This window comes from Schistocerca nitens, chromosome 5, assembly GCF_023898315.1.
Source record: "Schistocerca nitens isolate TAMUIC-IGC-003100 chromosome 5, iqSchNite1.1, whole genome shotgun sequence".
Classification (NCBI taxonomy): Eukaryota; Metazoa; Arthropoda; class Insecta; order Orthoptera; family Acrididae; genus Schistocerca; species Schistocerca nitens.
In genome coordinates, this window is record NC_064618.1 from 25,814,519 (window position 1) to 25,836,459 (window position 21,941).

The 21,941-nt window shown below is 46.3% G+C and overlaps 1 protein-coding gene across 1 annotated transcript in view; it reads left to right on the forward strand.

The window, feature by feature from the left end:
• The first annotated feature begins 1,867 nt into the window (after positions 1–1,867).
• Positions 1,868–21,941, forward strand: part of LOC126259528 (uncharacterized) — an 86,757-nt gene continuing 66,683 nt past the window's right edge. The window contains exon 1 of the mRNA XM_049956393.1: positions 1,868–1,963. Coding sequence (XP_049812350.1) covers positions 1,868–1,963 — 96 coding nt within the window. The remainder of the gene's footprint in view (positions 1,964–21,941) is intronic.

Below are 21,941 nucleotides of genomic sequence, written 5' to 3' on the forward strand. Positions count from 1 at the left end.
GGTAACACGGCACGGACGATCCTCCAGTCACAGGCGTGCTCAGCTGTGGCTTCGTGTCGCAACAAGCCTATTTCTGCAGCCACAAGCAGCTTGAGACAGGGCTTGGTGGCTCAGCATGGTTCAATCTCCACTCACAATTAGGCTGGACCATCCCTTCTTGGCAGCTCACTTAATCCTTCATTAATTAGCAGGCCTGCCTGAGGCTCAGTAACTCGGCACGGATGATCCTCCAGTCACAGGCAGCCTCAGCTGCGGCTTGGTGGGTCAGCACGGCTGTTTCTGCGGCCACAACCAGGCTGAACTTCAGCTTGGTGGCTCAGTATGGTTAATTTTCTACTCACTATTAGACTGGACCATGGCTTCTTGGCAACTCAGCTAATCCATCATTAGCTACCAGGCCTGTCTGTGACTCGGTTACTTGGCACGGGCTATCCTCCAGTCACAGGTGGGCTAAGCTGTGGCTTGGTGCCTCAGCAAGGCTGTTTCTCCAGATACAAGTGGGATAAACCGTAGCTTCGTGGCCTAGTCTGGTTTATTCTCCACTTACTATTGAGCTGGACCCAGGCTTCTTGGCAGCTTAGCTAATTCTTCATTAACTAGGAGAGCCGTCTGTGGCTTGGTAACTTGGCACGGCTGATCCACCAGTCACCGGCGATCTCTGCTGTGGCTTAATGTCTGATCAAAGCTGTTTCTGCAGCCACAAGCAGTCTGAACCGTACCTTGCTGGCTCATTATGGTTAATTCTCCACTCAATGTTGGTCCGGACCGTGGATTCTTCGCAGCTCTGCTAATCCTCCATTAACTAGCAGGCCCGTCTGTGGCTCGGTAGCTCAGCACGGCTGATAGTCCAGTCACAGGCGCGCTCAGGTGCGGCTTGGTGTCTCAGCAAGGCTGTTTCTGCAGCCACAACCAGACTGAGACACAGCTTGGTGGATCAGTATGATTAATTCTCCACTCACTATTAGGCTGGGCCATGGCATCTTTGCAGCTGAACTAATCCTCCATTATCTAGCAGGCCTGTCTATCACACGGTAACTCGGCACGGCTGATCATTTAATCACAGGCGTGCTCATATGTGGCTTAGTGTCTCAGCACGGCTAGTTTCTGCAGCCACAAGCAGGCTGAACTGCAGCTTGGTGGCTCAGTATGGTTAATTCTCTACTCACTGTTAGCCTGGACCATGGCTTCTAGGCAGCCCAGCTAATCCTTCATTAACCAGCAAGCCTTTTTGTGCATCGGTAACTAGGCACAGCTGATCCTCCAGTAACAGGCGGGCTCAACTGCGACTTGGTGTCTCAGCAAGGCTGTTTCTGCAGTTACTAGCAGACTGAACCGCAGCTTTGTGGTTCAGTATCAATATTTCTTCCACTCACTATAAGATACGACAATGGCTTCTTGGCTGCTCAGCTAATACTCCATTAACTAGAAGCCCTGTCTGTGGTTCGGTAAATCGGCACGGCTGATCCTTCAGTCACAGGTGGGCTTAGCTGCAGCTTGGTGTCTCAGTAAGTCTCTTACTGTAGATACAAGTAGGCTGAACCGTAGCTTGGTGGCTCAGAATGGTCAATCCTCAGCTCACTATCAGGATGGACCACGGCTTCTTGGCAGCCCAGCTAATCCTCCATTCACTAGCACGACTGTCTGTGGCTCGGCAACTCGGCACAGCTGATCCTCCAGTCACAGGCGGGTTCAGCTGTGGCTTGATGTCTCAGCAAGGCTGTTTCTGTAGCGTCAAACAGTCTGAGCCGCTCCTTGGTGGCTCAGGATGGTTAATTCTCCACTCACTATTAGAATGGACCATGGCTTCGTGGCAGCTCAGCTAATCCTCCATTAACTAAAAGGCCTGTCTGTGACTTGGTAACTCGGCATGGCTGATCCATCAGGCGTGCTCAGCTGCTGCTTGATGTCTCAGCAAGGCTGTCTGTGCTGCCACAAGCAGGCAGAACTCCAGCTTGGTGGCTCAGTATCCTTAATTCTCCACTCCTGATTAGGCTGGAAATGACTTCTTGGCAGCTCTGCTAATACTCCATTAACTACCAGGCCTATCTGTGGCTCGGTAACTCGGCACGGTGATCCTCCAGTCACAAGTGGGCTAAGCTGCGGCTTGGTGTCTCAGTAAGGCTCTTTGCGCAGATACCCCAGCTTGGTGGTACAGTATGGTTAATTTTCCACTCACTATTAGGCTGGAGCATGGGTTCTTGGCAGCTCCGTTAATCAACCATTAACTGGCAGGCCTGTCTGTGACTTGGTAACTTGCTGCGACTGATCCTCCAGTAACAGGCAGGTACAGCTGTGGCTTGGTGTCTCAGCAAGGCTCTTTTTCCAGCCACAAGCAGGCTGAACCGCAGCTCTTTGGCTTATTATAGTTAATTCTCCACTCACTATTACGCAGGACCACGGCTACTTGGTAGCTCAGCAAATCCTCCATTAACTAGCAGGCCTGTCTGTGGCTCGGTAACTTGGAGCGGCTGATCCGCCAGTAGCAGGAGGGCTCAGCTGCAGATTGGTGTTTCAGCAAGACTGTTTCTGCAGCCACAAGCAGGCTGAACCGCAGCTTGGTGGCTCAGTATGCTCAATTCTCCACTCACTATTAGGGTGGACCATGGCATCTTGGGAGCACAGCTAATCCTCCATTAACCAGGAGGTCTGCCTGTGGCTCGGTAACTTGGCACGGCTGATCCTCCAGTCAAAGGCGGGCTCATCTATGACTTAGTGTCTCAGCAAGGCTAGTTTCTGCAGCCACAAGCAGTCTGAACCGCAGCTTGGTGGCTCAGTATGGTTAATTCTCCACTCACTATTAGGCTTTAACATGGCTTCTTGGCAGGTCAGCTAATCCTCCATTAACTAGCAGGCCAGTCTGTGGCTTGGTAACTCGACACGGCTGATCCTCTAGTAACAGGTGGGCTCATCTGCAGCTTGGTGTCCCAGCCAGTCAGTTTCTGCAGCCACAATGCATAACCGCATCTTGGTGGCTCAGTGTGGTTAACTCTCCACTCACTATTATGCTGGACCATGGCTTCTTGGCAGCTCTGCTAATGCTGCATTAACTAGCTGGCCTGTATGTTGCTCCGTAACTCGGCATGGCTTATCCTCCAGTCACTGGCATAATCAGCTGCCGCTTGGTGTCTCAGCATGGCTCTTTCTGCAGCCACTAACCGGCTGAACCACAGCTTGGTGCCTAAGTATGGGTAAATCTAAACTCACTATCAGCCTTGACCATGGCTTCTCGGCAGCTCAGCTTATCGTCAATTAACTACAGACCTGTCTGCGGCTTGGTAACTCGGCACGGCTGATCCTCTAGTCACAGGCCAGCTCAGCTGCGTCTTGGTTTCTCAACCATGCTGTTTCTGCAGCCACAAACAGGCTGAACCGCAGCTTGGTGTTTCACTATGGTTAATTCTCCACTCACTAATAGGCTGGACAATGGCTTTTTGGAAGCTCAGCTAACCCTTCATTAACTACCAGGTCTGTCTGTCGCTCGGTAACTCGGCATTGCTGTACCTCCAGTCACAGGTGGGTTCAGCTGCGGCTTGGTGTTTCTGCAAGGCTGTTTCAGCAGCCACAAGCAGGTTTAACCTCACCGTGGTGGCTCAGTACGGTTAATTCTCCACTCACTATTAGGCTGATGCATGGGTTCTTGGAAGCTCAGCTAATCCTCCATTAACTAGAAGGCCTGTCTGTGGCTCGGTAACTCGGAACGTCTGATCCTCCAGACACAGGCAGGGTCAGCTGCTGCTTGGTGTCTCCCCAAGGCTGCTTCTGCTGCCACAAGCTGGCTGAACCGCAGCTTGGTGGCTCAGTATGGTTAATTTTCCACTCACCATTAGGCTCACTTCTTGGGAGCTCAGCTTATCCTCCATTAGCTAGCAGGCCTGTCTGTGGCTCAGTAACTCAGCATGGCTGAACCTCCAGTCACACTCGTGCTCAGCTGCCGCTTGGTGTCTCAGAAATGCTATGTCTCCAGTCACAAGCAGGCCGAAACACAGCTCGGTGGCTCAGTATGGTTAATTCTCCACTCACTAGCATGTTGTACCATGACTTGGCGGCTCAGCGTAGCTAATCCTCTATTAACTAGCAGGCCTGTCTGTGGCTCAGTAACGCGACACAGCTGATCTTTCACTCAGAAGCTGGGTCAGCTGCAGTTTGGTGTCTCAGCAATGCTATTTCTAAAGCCAGAAGCAGGCTGAACTGCGACTTGGTAGCTCTGTATGGATGATCCTCCACTCAATATTAGGCTCTTCCATGGCTTCTTGGCTGCTCAGGTAATCTTCCATTAACAAGCAGGCCTGTCTTTGGCTCGGTAACTCGGCACGGCTGATCCACTAGTCACAGGAGGGCTCCGCTGCGGCTTGGTGTCTCAGCAAGGCTCTTTGTCCAGCCACAATTAGGCTGAACCGCAACTCGGTGGCTCAGTATGTTTAATTCTACACTCACTATTAGGCTCACTTCTGGGGGTCTCAGCTAATCCTCCATTAACTAGCAGACCTGTCTGTGGCTCGGTAACTCGACATGGCTGATCCTCCAGTCACACTCGGACTCAGCTTTGGCTTGGTGTCTCAGCAAGGCTGTTTCTGCTCCCACAAGCAGGCTGAACCGCAGCTTGGTGGCTCAGTGTGGTTAATTCTACACTCACTATTAGGCTCACTTCTGGGGGTCTCAGCTAACTAGCAGGCCTGTCTGTTGCTCGGTAACTTGTCATGGCTGATCCTCCAGCCACACTCGGTGTAAGCTGTGGCTTGATGTCTCAGCAATACTATGTCTGCAGGCATAGGGATGCTGAACCGCAGCTCAGTGGCTCAATATGGTTAAATCTCCACTCACTAACAGACTGTACCATGACTTTTCGGCTCAGCGTCGCTAATCCTCCATTAACTAGCAGGCCTGTCTGTGACTCAGTAACGCGACACGGCTGATTTTCGACTCAGAGGCGGGCTCAGCTGCGGCTTGGTGTCTCAGCAAGGCTGTTTCTGCAGCCAGAAGCAGGCTGAGCTGCTACTTGGTGGCTGAGTATGGTTAATTCTCCACTCAATATTAGGCCGGACTATAGCTTTTTGGCAGCTCAGGTAATCCTCTATTAACTAGCAGGCCTGTCTGTGGCTCGGTAGTTCGGGACGGCTGATCCTACAGTCACAGGTGGGCTCAGCTGCGTCTTGTTGTCGCAGCAAGGCTGTTTGTGAAGCCACAAGCAGGCTGAGCCAGAATCTTGGTGGCTAAGTATGGTTAATTCTCCACTCACTATTAGGCTGGACCATGGCTTCTTGGCAGCTCACCTAATCCTCCATTAACTAGCAGGCCTGTCTGTGGCTCGGTAAGACGGCACGGCTGATCCTCCAGTCACAAGCTAGCTCAGATACGGCTTGGTGTCTCATCAAGGCTGTTTCTCCAGCCACAAGCAGGCTGCTGCATCTCGGTGGCTCAGTATGGTTAATTATCACAATTAGGCTGGACCATGGCCTATTGCAACTCAGCTAATCGTCCATTAACTAGCAGGCCTGTCTGTGGCTCGGTAGCTCAACACAGCTGACCCTCCAGCCACAGGCGGGCTCAGCTGGGGCTTCGTGTCTCAGTAAGGCTGTTTCTGCTGCCACAAGCTGGGTGGACCACAGCTTGGTGGCTCAGTATGGTTAATTCTCCACTCACTATTAGGCTCACTGCTTGGGAGCTCAGCTAATCCTCCATTAAGTAGCAGGCCTGTGTGTGGCACGGTAACTCGGCATGTCTGAACCTCCAGCCACACTCGGGCTCAGCTGCTGCTTGGTGTCTCAGCAATGCTGTGTCTCCAGTCACAAGCAAGCTGAACCACAGCTCGGTGGCTCAGTATGGTTAATTCTCCACTCACTAGCAGGCTGTATCATGACTTTGCGGCTCAGCGTAGCAAATTCTCCAGTAACTAGCAGGCCTGTCTGTGGCGCGGTAACTCGGCATGGCTGAACCTCCAGTCACACTCGGGCTCAGCTGCGGCTTGGTGTCTCAGCAATACTGTGTCTCCAGTCACAAGCAGGCTGAACCACAGCTCGGTGGCTCAGTATCGTTAATTCTCCACTCCCTAGCAGGCTGTATCATGACTTGGCGGCTCAGTTTTGCTAATCCTCCATTAGCTAGCAGGCCTCTCTGTGCCTCAGTAACGCGACACAGCTGATCTTCCATTGAGAAGCGGGTTCAGCTGCGGCTTCGGGTCTCAGCAATGCTATTTCTGCAGCCTGAAGCTGGCTGTACCGCAACTTGGTGGCTCAGTATGGTTAATTCTCCACTCAATATTAGGCTGTACCATGGCTTCTTGGCAGGTCAGGTAATCCTCCATTAACCATCAGGCCTGTCTGTGTCTCTGTAACTCGGCACGGCTGATTCTCTAGTCACAGGCGGGCTCCGCTGCGGCTTGGTGTCTCAGCAAGTCTGTTTCTCCAGCCACAAGCAGGCTGAACCTCCTCTTGGTTGCTCAGTATGCTTAATTCTCCACTCACCAGCAGGCTCGACCATGGCGTCTTGGCAGCTCAGTTAATCCTCCATTAACTAGCAGGCCTGTCTGTGGCTCGGTAACTCGGCATGGCTGATCCTCGAGTCACAGGCGGGCTCAGTTGTGGCTTGGTGTCTCAGCAAGGCAGTTTCTCCAGCCACAAGCAGGCTGAACCGCAGCTCGGTGGCTCAGTGTGGTTAATTTTCCACTGACTATTAGGCTGGACCATGGCTTCTTGGCAGCTCAGTTATCGCCCATTAACTAGCAGGCCTATCTGTGGCTTGGTAACTGGGCACGGGTGATCCTCGAGTTACAGGCGGTCTCAGCTGCGGCTAGGTGTCTCAGCAATGCGGTTTTTCCAGCCACAAGCAGGCTGAACCGCTACTCGGTGTCTCAGTATGGTTAATTCTCCACTCACTAATATTCTGTACCATGACTTGGCGGTTCAGCGTAGATAATCCGCTAATCGGCCATTAACTAGCAGGCCTGTCTGTGGCTCGGTAACGCGGCATGGCTGATCCTCCAATCACAGGCGGTTTCAGCAGCAGCTTGGTGTCTCAGCAAAGCTGTTTCTGCAGCCCCAAGCAGGCTGAACCGGAGCTCGGTGGCTCAGTATGGCTACTTTTCCACTCACTGTTAGGCTGGACCATGGCTTCCTGGGAACTTAGCTAATCCTCCATTAACTAGCGGGCCTGTCTGTGGTTCGGTAACTCGGCACGGCTGATCCTCCACTCACAGGCGGGCTCAGCTGAGGCTTGGTGTGTCAGCAAAGCTGTTTCTCCAGCCACCAACAGTCTGATCCGCAGCTTGGTGGCTTGATGGACTTGCCGTAAATCCAGCAGATGCTGCCGGCTTGCATCAGTTTGCTTGAGACTCAGCACTCACAGTGAGGTTTGGCTCAGGGCGAAGCCACTCGGCATACTAGATCATTTGTTTGGCCGCCTTTACTCTTCACTTACGGGAAGTCCAACACATCTTTTCCCACTAGTAGTGATTTTAAAATAAAATGTAGTTTCAGTTTCAGATCTTTCCTGGCGGTAGAATATCATAGAAACGAAAGATTTACAGGTAGTGCGTTTGAGTTTCTAATGCGCTTTGTAGTTAAAAACCATATTTTAATACTTGCTATGTTTCATATATGAACTGAAAGACACATTTAAGTGAGCTATTATGGAGCTAGGAACTGGGAGCAGAAAGATGTGTAGCTTAAATAAAGTAGTGTTTGGAAATAACTGTTTATTTACCACAGAGGCCAAACTTTAATTTTACAAAACCAAGCAGTACTTATTCGCTCCAGAGTACAAGTTGAACAAATTAAGTACTGGTAACTATAGCATACGCTTTGCAGAATATTTAAACATTGTAATACGCAGCAACAGGTAGCTAACATTTAAAAAACAACACACACGTCTGTGAAGCAGACACATCGATAAGGGAATTGACAGAAAAAATTTAAAAACTATGTACACGGGCGTGAAGCATCCTCACTAATATACACAATCACAGAAACTGAAGAACTGAAAATAACGTACACGCCTGTGTAGCAGGCTGAGTAGGCTGCAGTAATTGAATACGTCACTTCCAGATTACAAGAGGGAGTGTTGACAAGACGCAGGCGTCACCAGCTAGATCTATGAGCGAGTAAATGCCAGGCAAGAGAAGGCCGTCGAGCACATGATGTAGTGAAATACAGCGACTGACTAGATTCCGAGCGACATCCCAGACAGTTGCTCGATTCAGTACGTATTCTGAAACATATACACAGATTACAAATTAAATTTGCATACCAAATAAAAGACAGGCAGTATGCGGGTCCCCAAACATAACACAGACATTTGGGGCATGCAACTGAGTCCTTTTACCCGCAAGTACTTAAAACAAAAATATAAAAGGTACTTAAATTAAGGGAATAGCAAACATTAACATCTTAGTTTTAGAAAATACCAGTCCGTAAAGTGCGAAGTGAAAACAACGTTTCGAATTTGATACCTCTTTACGGTTAAATAAATATTTGAGTTAGACTGGATTTTATCGCCATGTTCTAATTTGCACTGACGACATAGTGCAAACCGGGGCCAGTAGAGTCATCTGAAGTGGACAAGAAATAGTGGTCACCATTATCATTTCTATATAAGCAAGTGCTGTACGGATATTGTTAACACCGCTACTACATAAAGCCATGACTAATACGACTGTGGTATTAATCCTCCGAAAATATGTCCCATGTTTTACAAAATGTTGACGCATAAATGAACACTGAAGATACCGGAAGAATAACCGGATAATACTTCCGAACACTGAAAATCTTGGAAGCAGGTGAGAGGAACGAAGAAGCGGCACCTCGGAAACCACACAGGCTGAGTTATTTCCAAGGATCTTTACTCGGAAGCTTACCATTGTATAGGTTTTTCCTCGCAAACGTTCAGCGCTGGACGACAAAAGACTAAAATATGGTTGGTCGGCGTTCGGAAGAATCTGTAGAGAGGAAGAATATTCCGTGGTTTCGGGAATATGATTCGTTTTCAGAATTACGATGGTGGGGAGCCAAGCCTTGCTGGGAAGCCAGCACTAGGGAGACGAGGTCTTCCGTTGTGAGCGCCCGTGTGTGACGGTCGCGCGGTAGCAGCCTTGTTGGTACACATGGACTTGCTGTCTTTGCTCTCAGGAGAGTTTATAGTTAGAACAGTTAAGCACTGTACTGTTGCGAACATTACGATTCCGGGTTGGAAGTCGTCGTTTAGTACGCAGTGTTCAGTAAGTGAGAGCACTTCCTATACTTACGTTGAGATGTTATCTGAACTCCATCCTTGTGGTCGGGAGTTGGCATTTCTCGTCTGTAGAACACAGAGTGTGCGAGGTGCCGGGGCTATCAGTGTATTTATCACTAAATTCTACTAGAATCCACATATGTAAATCATGCTCTAAGCCCCCCCTATTCTAACTCCGACTTTTGCTGTTGCACAAGGATAAAAAAAATACGCGAACTGACTCTAATCAACCCTGCCAGTGGAGTAGAAGAGAGTTTGGCACCTGCAATAATTTAATTTTCTAAATAAGTTAAATAAACAAAGGTTTCATTTGCATAGTGAGGAATGATAGGGTTGCTCTATCGATTAACAGAATGAAAGTTCTGTCCAAAATAACAATATGATTTATTAAGACTAAACACTGAATAGTAAAAGAGACACAGGAAATATAATACATCAAATTGGCTCAAATTTGGAGATTCATACAAACACTGTAAAGGTGAAGTTGTCCCTAAACTAGATCGTGAGGTTTAAGACGAGGTGGTATGTGGAGCCAATTCCTTGTCACTCAAATCTCAAGAGAGTCACACAGCTAATCCAACAGTAATTGCTGCTACTCAAGACAGAACAAAGTTAGAAAAAGACGAACAGGCGCGCTCTGCTGAGCTCTGATTATCACCTAGGAAAATTCCTATCTGCCGGTGCTGCGGACATACATTACCAAAACTGTCTTCTTGACTGCCAGAACACGATCTGGCGTACCGCAGGCGAGGGCTGGTTGCTTCGACGTCCTCGACCGAAAGGCGACTGCCGACTCCCCACAAGAGCACCCGTACAGGCCGAACACAGAACATTTCCGCCCCCACGACAGTGGCCGAGGTTAAACGTTCCAATCAGCAACTCGAAAACCGGCGGAAATTCCACTCCATTGCCGGAGCACTACCATTCCACCAATGGAGATTCTTGGCGCCAATTTCTGTGCTGATTTTGCTACGTCACGGCGCTATGCCCTGAGCAAACCAATCACCGTTACTATTTTGCAGAAAGTGCGGGAATTTTCCCGCCACAACTGCCAGGGTACACAAGTCATTCCCACGCCTCGCTGGTAGCCCGCCAGAAAGTGTTTTCGCTAAGTTTCTCCGAAGTAACGGAACCTCTAGCCCAGCCGCTACTTCACACCCCAGCGGGCGTGTCTCTTGACAATGTCGGCGTCTGCAAAGCATTCACTCGACTGCCTCACACACGTCGGCTTAACCCGCCTGTCACCGGACCACCCGGGTGACGAGAGACTCTGCGTGGGAAGTCCGCGTGTGAAGGAATAGCAGCCCTCCACCGCATGCAAATAGAGAGGAGAGTCGTAAGATAGAAATATGAGAGGGAGCTCATGCCACCTCTCATAGCCCCTACGCCATTTTAGATTGTAATTGGTGAGCGGTTGGCTCACTTAGGAGCAAGGTAGTGAGTCAATCGCCCAAGAACAATCTCGCAACTGGCTCCACATGCCGCACTCTATAAAGAAAATCACTGCAACTGAAAAATGCAGCTCATAGAGGGAGGATTATTTATGATGTAGCCAACTTCACCTTCTTAATATGGAACACTAACACTCACATCACACATCCATACCCAGGGAGCCCCTTCCAAACACCGATTCACGCAGACATTCACGCTCTAAATATGGCCCGGGCATCTGAGCCAAATATGGAGCAGTTTATTCTTTACAATCAGAGTTGGAGTGCTCTGCAATTAAATGCCCAAGATGTTACAACAATTTTAATCATTAAACTAACCTGAACTCACTCACACACGATACTATTTAAGTTAACAATCTCTTTGTGAGCTTTCAGAATCTAATTACAACCTCCGATTCATTCTGTCTCCCTGCAGCAAGAATAACCTTTACAAAATGTTCCCTGAACTGATGGTCCATTCACAATGACAGTGGTGGTATCTGCTTCAGTTTATGGGGACTTCAGGCACACTGTTCGCATACACACAACAATAAATACAAAATACAAAAAAAACATGGTGTGGAGAACAATACAGTAATTTGTAATAAGAATTACAGTGTAAAACACAAACACATACAAGGTATAACATACATTACAAAACCAACACTAGAGAAAGAAATTTAAGAAAAAAAAAAAAAAGTTTCATGGGGCATCAAATTGTGCATGCACATTGCACAAAGTTCATGACTGTGCTGAGAATGAGGCACTAAATCACATTGTTAGAAATATCCGTAGCACTTCACTAATTACACAGTACTGACATCACATAAGGCTAAACGTCGGGTGTTGTTGCTACGTTGTGGCAACAGCAATAGGGAGTTCTGGAGTGTCTGCAGTACGCTGTTGAGATTGTAGTCAGACCCACGCATATGATCACGGCAGTACGGTAGGAAGACACAGTGATAGGCTCTCCTCACGTCGATTAATTGTCTCTGAGGTCTATTTGTTGGGATACATCACTAGTCTAGGTCTCTTCTCTCGCTGGACAGTACTTTACGTTTCCCAATATTGCAGTTCGACAAGGGATGATGGCACGTGGAGTGACTCCACAAGTGTGTGAGGTCATCCATACAGGATCGAACTAGGAGTGACGATTGCTAAAACTGCTCTCTAAAAGAGAGGAGAAGTTAGAAATGAGACCATACATTTGTTAGTGTGGCACGATACTGCTTTGTGTATGCAGATCGGCCAATGCTAGTGAGTTGTAAAAACCCAAACAGGTGAGTATATAGCGTCCCTTTCTATCCTGAGGCACATGAGGCGCAGATTCTGACACGATATGTGATCTTCTTCGTGTACTCACGACAACGTGGTCTGCCGCAGGGAATCCCTCCAAACGGCTGCCGCGTCCGGAGAGCTAGCAGGCTGTCGCGTGTGGGTCACATGTCAGTGTCAACGGCCAGCCTCACTTTCGCTTGTGGCCTGGCGAGGGTACCGCGTAATCCCTCAGGTATGCGGCCGGGTGACCGTCAGCCTGTGGACCGGATGTTCTCGCCCTTCACGTCAGGTGGGGTGCTGACGCTCTTTTCTTGCAGGTAGCCGTAGACCTCTTGTTCCCGCTCCGGCCGGCCTCTGCATTGCCACGATCCTCGTCATCTGCACAATTCTTACAAAAATCTTATGCCTAACTTTTTCCCATGACCTTCTATGTTATAATAAATTTACATAATGAAACATTGATGGTCTGTCATTTCAGACACTCTTATTTTACTTTTATAGTTATTAATCTATGGCAATCATTATAACATCTAATCTAGACATGTAAATAATTTATTTTGATATATGTGTAGAGACCGATCTCAGTATTGTACATGGTGTGTGATAACTGATGCTTTGTAATGGATGAACAACTAAATGTGCGGGCCCGCACTAATATTACTATTAATTATATAGATTGACAGTAGACATGCTCAAGAATTAACTACCATATGCCAACGATCTACATTCTATGTCTTCTAAATAAATTATATTATTATGCAGGCTGAAGTTTTACTGAGCTATAAAGAACATGCAACTATTGTATGTTCGAACATGCAACTATTGTACGTTCGATCGCCGGTCGTCCCTCCATCTCGGGTCTGTGGTTTCATGATCTGAAAAATAACATCCCAACAGGCGCGCGCCAAACACAACACTTGTGGTAGAAAACCCCCACAATATTAATCTAGTTATTGTAAAAAAAATCCTAAAGTTTAATTTATCCTAGAATATGGTACTCTATTATTATTATTATTACCTTTTTATATATATATATATATATATACAATACTCTCACATAATTCCTGTTACGTTGAGATGTCTCGCTGCTCGCCGCTATTGACGACAGTGATGTGCGCGCCGTACGACATGGCCTCCGAGTTCTCACTACGCCTCACTGAAACTCCAGAGACTGGGTTAGCCATGGCTATACACGACAATAAATTTATAGTTGCAACTTCCATCTCTATCTGATGCGGTTTTCGGGATCAAAGCACACCTTTCCAGAAGCAATGTAATATGACCAAGCCAGGGGTGGTTCCTGTTGAGGATTCAGTCGCCCAACACACGCCAGCTACACAGTATGTCACGAATATCCAAGTATAAGTCCCTGGTTATTCATCTGTGACAGTCACGAGCAGCACGCTAAATCCCCAACCAGCACATTGGCATGGTAGGCTTTATGCTCGCATTTCTCTCGTCTAGGGCACCATTGGAGTCAAACGCTCACAGGATCACCCCGACTTGCAAGACAACGATGCTGGCGCAGCTCTGCAAAAAAAACTATACTGCCCATATTCATCCTCGAAATCGCGCAATATAGCACAATCTTGCAGTGCACTGACGCGTGCCTGTAAGCATTGGTATGAACGATTCACGAACTGGTTGTGGCCGCTATGGAGCGTATCACGACTTCTCAGAACGCTTCTAAGAGCACGTTCTTGTATGCGCCCGTTTGTGCAACATCTCGTCACTCATCATTATCCCTCAACATGGACACCAGATAGGAAAGGACAAAAACATTGCTCATGAAAAGGTAGTGTCTCCTACTCCATCGACATTGGAGATCGCGAACATAAACAAAAAGAGGATAGCAGCAGTAAATTCTTATGCAAGAAAACGCAGCGTGTTAATACTTTAACAATCTTAATCTATTAATGCAACGATTATTGTTCCCCGAAGAAAGGTTCATATATTTGCCTATTCTACTATGTACACCACTTAAACTACTATTATTCCACGAACTTCTTTGTGTGAGAGATGTGGTGGAGTCCTATGGACTAGCGCCAATCCCTTGTCAGACTCCCCCTCCTCTGACGTGCCTTAGGATTTGCAGGACTAATTTCAATCTCCTGGTTCTCCTGTGGTCCTTGATTTCGCTCTCTCCAGTTACGGTCGCTTCGCCGTTCGTTATTCCTCCTGTCCCAGATTCCTTGTCTAGATTGACCCTGTTCCCTGACATTCTGGTTTCCGTGTCTCTGGTTTCCATAATCTTGAATTGCGTAACCTTGATTTCCGTAACCCTGGTTTCCTAACTGACGAGCGCGATTATGCGATTTGTTGTCGTCTGCCCTTGCTGGCCCGTGGTATTTGTTATTTTGCGCCTTCTTCCTGTCCTTTGCGTCTTGTTTATCGAAGACTACTTCGAGTTCGCGCAATAGACTCTTGAATGCTTCGATGTCAGATCCACACTTGCCGACAAGTGTCTGTTGATACCTAACAGGCAATTTGGAAAAACAAAATTTGATGATTTCTCCCTTGCTATATGGACTATCTAAAAACTGATTCTTCTTGAGTAAATCATCAAAAAATTTGGTTGCGCTCTTATGCCCGGACACTTCCAGTTCAGGACAAAATATTATTTCCTCTTTAATCCTGTCTTGCGTTTCCTTTGACCAGTAGGTACGCAGGAATGCACCAACAAATTCCTGATAGGTCCGACACGTCGCTGCCACACCCCGCATCTTTTCCGCGGCTTGGCCTTCGATGTGTCCACACATGAATTCTAATTTTGCGTGGGTTGGCCATGATGACGGTAATGAATTAGTAAACTGCGTCACCCAGCTCTTCGGATGCATCGACCCTCCATTATCTCTGAACTTTTGGAATTTTAGTATCGACAGGAAGTGATTGTGATCAAAATCCTGTCCGATCCTCGCACTGGTGTTGTCACTCGTTTCCGATACTTGCACGTCTGTTGAGTGTCCTGATCTATCTTGCTGATAACTGTGATGTGCTACCTCTGTATCACAGTGGAAGTGGCACTCCGAATTCCCTCTCCTAAGTGGACTACCATTATTTGAACTATTACTAGGTGTTTCTGCGTGTGCATTGTTAGTTCCGCACTCTGTCACTGGGCTGGAGCACGGCGGGCTTTTCCTCGGAGACACAATTCTGTGTACTCCATCATTGGTATCCGAATGCGCAGTGCTCGTGTGCCCGTTTCGCTCTAGTTTTGCTATCCGACTCTCTACTTCTTTCATTTGTTTCGTGATGTTCGTAACCGCAATATTACCTTGGGTTTTTAAGAACGCTAGGGATTTTGAGTGGGCTTGTGTCGCACGTCGCAAGCGACCTGCGAGTTGAGAAGTTACTTTTGCAACTTTCATTGCCCCCATTGCTGCCGTTTTGGCTAGGCCTGCTACTTTTTGTGCTACCAGTGACATCTGTTTTGCTTCTCCACATTCTTTCTTTATTGTTAGTAATTCCCCACGAATTTTCCCTATATGCGAAATTATTGCCTGAGTGTCCTTCTTACGCTGTTCGTCAGCTTCTTCCTTCTCCTTCTTACGTTGTTCGTCAGCTTCTTCTTTCATTGATCGTAGGAAGCTTAGTATTGGGTTAATGTCATCATTTTGATCCTCGTCACACATGGGCGATGTAACTCTGGACACCTGGGCGCTAGAGCTCTGACGTGACCGAGCTGGCCCCTGTCTGCTCTCGCTCGTTTGATTATAAACTTCTGCTACCGTCTCGACCTGTGTGCCTGTCTCTGTTTCATCCCCTACCTCACTATCATAATCACGGCCGCAACGCTGCTCTGAGATCGCGTCCAAATCACCTTCCTCATCAATGACCCTGTCGTCCTGTGCTGCTAAAAATGTGCCCATCTCATCTCAGAACCTATCCTCGTCAGTAACCTGCCTCTTATCCATTATGCTATTCTCTTTTGTTTTAGTTTCGCTCGCTAATAGTCGTGCCTTACTTCTCGTGATCATTCACGAAAAAACAAATTTATCTAAAATATACAGTAAAAATTATCTACTCACTGTAGTTTTACACATAGACATAAAATTTCAACAACGCTGTTCCAACGCTGTAATTACAAGCACAATTTTATGTGGTACAGAAACCGCACACAAATCCGACAAAGTGCGATGTGGTACGGACACCACATCAACGAAACACAAAAAACAATGAACAAAAAAAATATATACACTGAAAACAAAAACTGTAATCATGCGCCGCTACTTAAAACTAAACGCGGAACTACCAGAAAAAAACTTGGGTATTAATCAATAAAAAAAAATTTGAGAAAAAAAATTTGAATATTCGTACTAAGAATACTGTTTGTTAATCAGTGATTCACAAGAAAGATCCGAGGCTAAGGGTCGCCATATTATGCGAGGTGCCGGGGCTATCAGTGTATTTATCACTAAATTCTACTAGAATCCACATATGTAAATCATGCTCTAAGCCCCCCCTATTCTAACTCCGACTTTTGCTGTTGCACAAGGATAAAAAAAATACGCGAACTGACTCTAATCAACCCTGCCAGTGGAGTAGAAGAGAGTTTGGCACCTGCAATAATTTAATTTTCTAAATAAGTTAAATAAACAAAGGTTTCATTTGCATAGTGTGGAATGATAGGGTTGCTCTATCGATTAACAGAATGAAAGTTCTGTCCAAAATAACAATACGATTTATTAAGACTAAACACTGAATAGTAAAAGAGACACAGGAAATATAATACATCAAATTGGCTCAAATTTGGAGATTCATACAAACACTGTAAAGGTGAAGTTGTCCCTAAACTAGATCGTGAGGTTTAAGACGAGGTGGTATGTGGAGCCAATTCCTTGTCACTCAAATCTCAAGAGAGTCACACAGCTAATCCAACAGTAATTGCTGCTACTCAAGACAGAACAAAGTTAGAAAAAGACGAACAGGCGCGCTCTGCTGAGCTCTGATTATCACCTAGGAAAATTCCTATCTGCCGGTGCTGCGGACATACATTACCAAAACTGTCTTCTTGACTGCCAGAACACGATCTGGCGTACCGCAGGCGAGGGCTGGTTGCTTCGACGTCCTCGACCGAAAGGCGACTGCCGACTCCCCACAAGAGCACCCGTACAGGCCGAACACAGAACATTTCCGCCCTCACGACAGTGGCCGAGGTTAAACGTTCCAATCAGCAACTCGAAAACCGGCGGAAATTCCACTCCATTGACGGAGCACTACCATTCCACCAATGGAGATTCTTGGCGCCAATTTCTGTGCTGATTTTGCTACGTCACGGCGCTATGCCCTGAGCAAACCAATCACCGTTACTATTTTGCAGAAAGTGCGGGAATTTTCCCGCCACAACTGCCAGGGTACACAAGTCATTCCCACGCCTCGCTGGTAGCCCGCCAGAAAGTGTTTTCACTAAGTTTCTCCGAAGTAACGGAACCTCTAGCCCAGCCGCTACTTCACACCCCAGCGGGCGTGTCTCTTGACAATGTCGGCGTCTGCAAAGCATTCACTCGACTGCCTCACACACGTCGGCTTAACCCGCCTGTCACCGGACCACCCGGGTGACGAGAGACACTGCGTGGGAAGTCCGCGTGTGAAGGAATAGCAGCCCTCCACCGCATGCAAATAGAGAGGAGAGTCGTAAGATAGAAATATGAGAGGGGGCTCATGCCACCTCTCAAGTGAAGAAGACAGTATTAGAGTATATTAGTCAGAGGACCGCCTTCTGTCTTCTTAGTTTTTGAAAGAGTTTATTTGTGACTGGAGTTCTTCCATCATCGCAGACGAGAACGAGAACCATAACTTCGACACACCGGACGCAGTACATACGGTGATATTGCAGATTGCTTCGGCTTGTTAGGGCTATAAAAGCGAAACAGTTGTGATCACTCTAGTTTATTTCCACTAAGGTTCCGCACCACCGTAGAACATCTTTGAAAGTAGTGTCTTCTAGTGGTTGGTACAAATATGATGTCAGTCATTTCGCGTTATTGATATTAGACCGCGCAGTCATAATAAGGGGCAGCGTTGGGCAATTAATCAGGAATTTTACTTAGGAAATGTAAACTTAGTGATATAAATGTTTTTTTTAATCTACTATAAATATATAAGCAGGAACCACGTTTATCATTTAGTAGGATTAGTCGCCTTCATCATTCATTTATGTTTCGATTGTAATGTATAGAATTAAGAGATCCTAAGATCTACTTCAGGGGGTAATCAGACAGGGCCAAATCTTCATTTTAGCGTTTATTATTTTTGGTTGCGCACATTCATTTTTACACCCGCCTGTAGTAGAATCTTGGAAATGAACGAGGGACGCTGCACTGCAGCTTGCGGAAAGTTGACAAATTGAGTCGGATGGAAAGCGTGCCCAGATGGCTGAGGCGGTTAAGGCAACCGTTCTAGAGAAGCACAGCCTCTGGGTTCGAGTCCCGCTCCAGCACTGATGTTCAGCTTTCGCCATTGCGTCACCACATTGCCCCGTGTGGCTGAAAGTCGCTGGTTTTTTGACCCATCCACTCCCTTTCCTTCCCCATCGTCTATTTCGTATATAGTCCTTGTAGTTGTAGTGTGGAAATGTTCATATCCAGTCTGTCACAAGACAACGTGTCTGAGTTTATAAAATCATCATCGCGTAATCTAATGTGAACAGCGTCTCGAAGGCTCCAAGTATAGAAAGGAAATGTGCTGTTACGACTACCCATTGTGCACTAGTGAAACTCGGCGTCAAGGCACCTGATTACTGGACATTACTCTGTGTTCAGACTGCAGGTGTACTGTATAAGCAAAGATGCCAGCCCCTACCACACGCTGATGACTTGCAACTCGTGAAGTGATAAATAATACGAAAAACGCTTCTAACAGTCAGCTGTCAAGTGTAGAAAAGTGTTGGTGATCAGTTTAAAAAACTACTTTTTTCAATAAAATAAGGTTTTTTTTTTTGTAATGGTAACGCATCCACCCCCTCCATGAACCATGGACCTTGCCGTTGGTGGGGAGGCTTGCGTGCCTCAGCGATACAGATGGCCGTACCGTAGGTGCAACCACAACGGAGGGGTATCTGTTGAGAGGCCAGACAAACATGTGGTTCCTGAAGAGGGGCAGCAGCCTTTTCAGTAGTTGCAGGGGCAACAGTCTGGATGATTGACTGATCTGACCTTGTAACATTAACGAAAACGGCCTTGCTGTTGTAGTACTGCGAACGGCTGAAAGCAAGGGGAAACTACAGCCGTAATTTTTCCCGAGGACATGCAGCTTTACTGTATGATTAAATGATGATGGCGTCCTCTTGGGTAAAATATTCCGGAGGTAAAATAGTCCCCCATTCGGATCTCCGGGCGGGGACTACTCAAGAGGACGTCGTTATCAGGGGAAAGAAAACTGGCGTTCTACGGATCGGAGCGTGGAATGTCAGATCCCTTAATCGGGCAGGTAGGTTAGAAAATTTAAAAAGGGAAATGGATAGGTTAAAGTTAGATATAGTGGGAATTAGTGAAGTTCGGTGGCAGGAGGAACAAGACTTTTGGTCAGGTGAATACAGGGTTATAAATACAAAATCAAATAGGGGTAATGCAGGAGTAGGTTTAATAATGAATAAAAAAATAGGAGTGCGGGTTAGCTACTACAAACAGCATAGCGAACGCATTATTGTGGCCAAGATAGACACAAAGCCCATGCCTACTACAGTAGTACAAGTTTATATGCCAACTAGCTCTGCAGATGATGAAGAAATTGATGAAATGTATGACGAGATAAATGAAATTGTTCAGGTAGTGAATGGAGACGAAAATTTAATAGTCATGGGTGACTGGAATTCGTCAGTAGGAAAAGGGAGAGAAGGAAACATAGTAGGTGAATATGGATTGGGGGGAAGAAATGAAAGAGGAAGCCGCCTTGTAGGATTTTGCACAGAGCATGACTTAATCATAGCTAACACTTGGTTCAAGAATCATAAAAGAAGGTTGTATACCTGGAAGAACCCTGGAGATACTAAAAGGTATCAGATAGATTATATAATGGTAAGACAGAGATTTAGGAACCAGGTTTTAAATTGTAAGACATTTCCAGGGCCAGATGTGGACTCTGACCACAATCTATTGGTTATGAACTGCAGATTGAAACTGAAGAAACTGCAAAAAGGTGGGAATTTAAGGAGATGGAACCTGGATAAACTGAAAGAACCAGAGGTTGTACAGAGTTTCAGGGAGAGCATAAGGGAAGAATTGACAGGAATGGGGGAAAGAAATACAGTAGAAGAAGAATGGGTAGCTCTGAGGGATGAAGTAGTGAAGGCAGCAGACGATCAAGTAGGTAAAAAGACGAGGGCTAATAGAAATCCTTGGGTAACAGAAGAAATATTGAATTTGATGAAAGGAGAAAATATAAAAATGCAGTAAATGAAGCAGGCAAAAAGGAATACAAACGTCTCAAAAATGAGATTGACAGGAAGTGCAAAATGGCTAAGCAGGGATGGCTAGAGGACAAATGTAAGGATGTAGAGGCTTGTGTCACTAGGGGTAAGATAGATACTGCCTACAGGAAAATTAAAGAGACCTTTGGAGAGAAGAGAACCACTTGTATGAATATCAAGAGCTCAGATGGCAACCCAGTTCTAGGCAAAGAAGGGAAGGCAGAAAGGTGGAAGGAGTATATAGAGGGTTTATACAAGGGCGATGTACTTGAGGACAGTATTATGGAAATGGAAGAGGATGTAGATGAAGACGAAATGGGAGATAAGATACTGCGTGAAGAGTTTGACAGAGCACTGAAAGACCTGAGTCGAAACAAGGCCCCGGGAGTAGACAACATTCCATTAGAACTACTGATGGCCTTGGGAGAGCCAGTCATGACAAAACTCTACCATCTGGTGAGCAAGATGTATGAGACAGGCGAAATACCCTCAGACTTCAAGAAGAATATAATTATTCCAATCCCAAAGAAAGCAGGTGTTGACAGATGTGAAAATTACCGAACTATCAGTTTAATAAGTCACAGCTGCAAAATACTAACGCGAATTCTTTACAGATGAATGGAAAAAGTGGTAGAAGTGGACCTCGGGGAAGATCAGTTTGGATTCCGTAGAAATGTTGGAATACGTGAGGCAATACTAACCTTACGACTTATCTTAGAAGAAAGATTAAGAAAAGGCAAACCTACGTTTCTAGCATTTGTAGACTTAGAGAAAGCTTTTGACAATGTTAACTGGCATACTCTCTTTCAAATTCTGAAGGTGGCAGGGGTAAAATACAGGGAGCGAAAGGCTATTTACAATTTTTACAGAAACCAGGTGGCAGTTATAAGAGTCGAGGGGCATGAAAGGGAAGCAGTGGTTCGGAAAGGAGTGAGACAGGGTTGTAGCCTCTCCCCGATTTTATTCGATCTGTATATTGAGCAAGCAGTAAAGGAAACAAAAGAAATATTGGGAGTAGGTATTAAACTTCATGGAGAAGAAGTAAAAACTTTGAGGTTCGCCGATGACATTGTAATTCTGTCAGAGACAGCAAAGGACTTGCAAGAGCAGTTGAACGGAATGGACAGTGTCTTGATAGAAGGATATAAGATGAACATCAACAAAAGCAAAACGAGGATAATGGAATGTAGTCAAATTAAATCGGGTGATGCTGAAGGTATTAAATTAGGAAATGAGACACTTAAAGTAGTAAAGGAGTTTTGCTATTTAGTAAGTAAAATAACTGATGATGGTCGAAGTAGAGAGGATATAAAATGTAGACTGGCAATGGCAAGGAAAGCGTTTCTGAAGAAGAGAAATTTGTTAACGTCGAGTATAGATTTAAGTGTCAGGAAGTCGTTTCTGAAAGTATTTGTATGGAGTGTAGCCATGTATGGAAGTGAAACATGGACGATAACTAGTTTGGACAAGAAGAGAATAGAAGCTTTCGAAATGTGGTGCTACAGAAGAATGCTGAAGATAAGGTGGGTAGATCATGTAACTAATGAGGTGGTATTGAATAGGATTGGGAAGAAGAGAAGTTTGTGGCACAACTTGACTAGAAG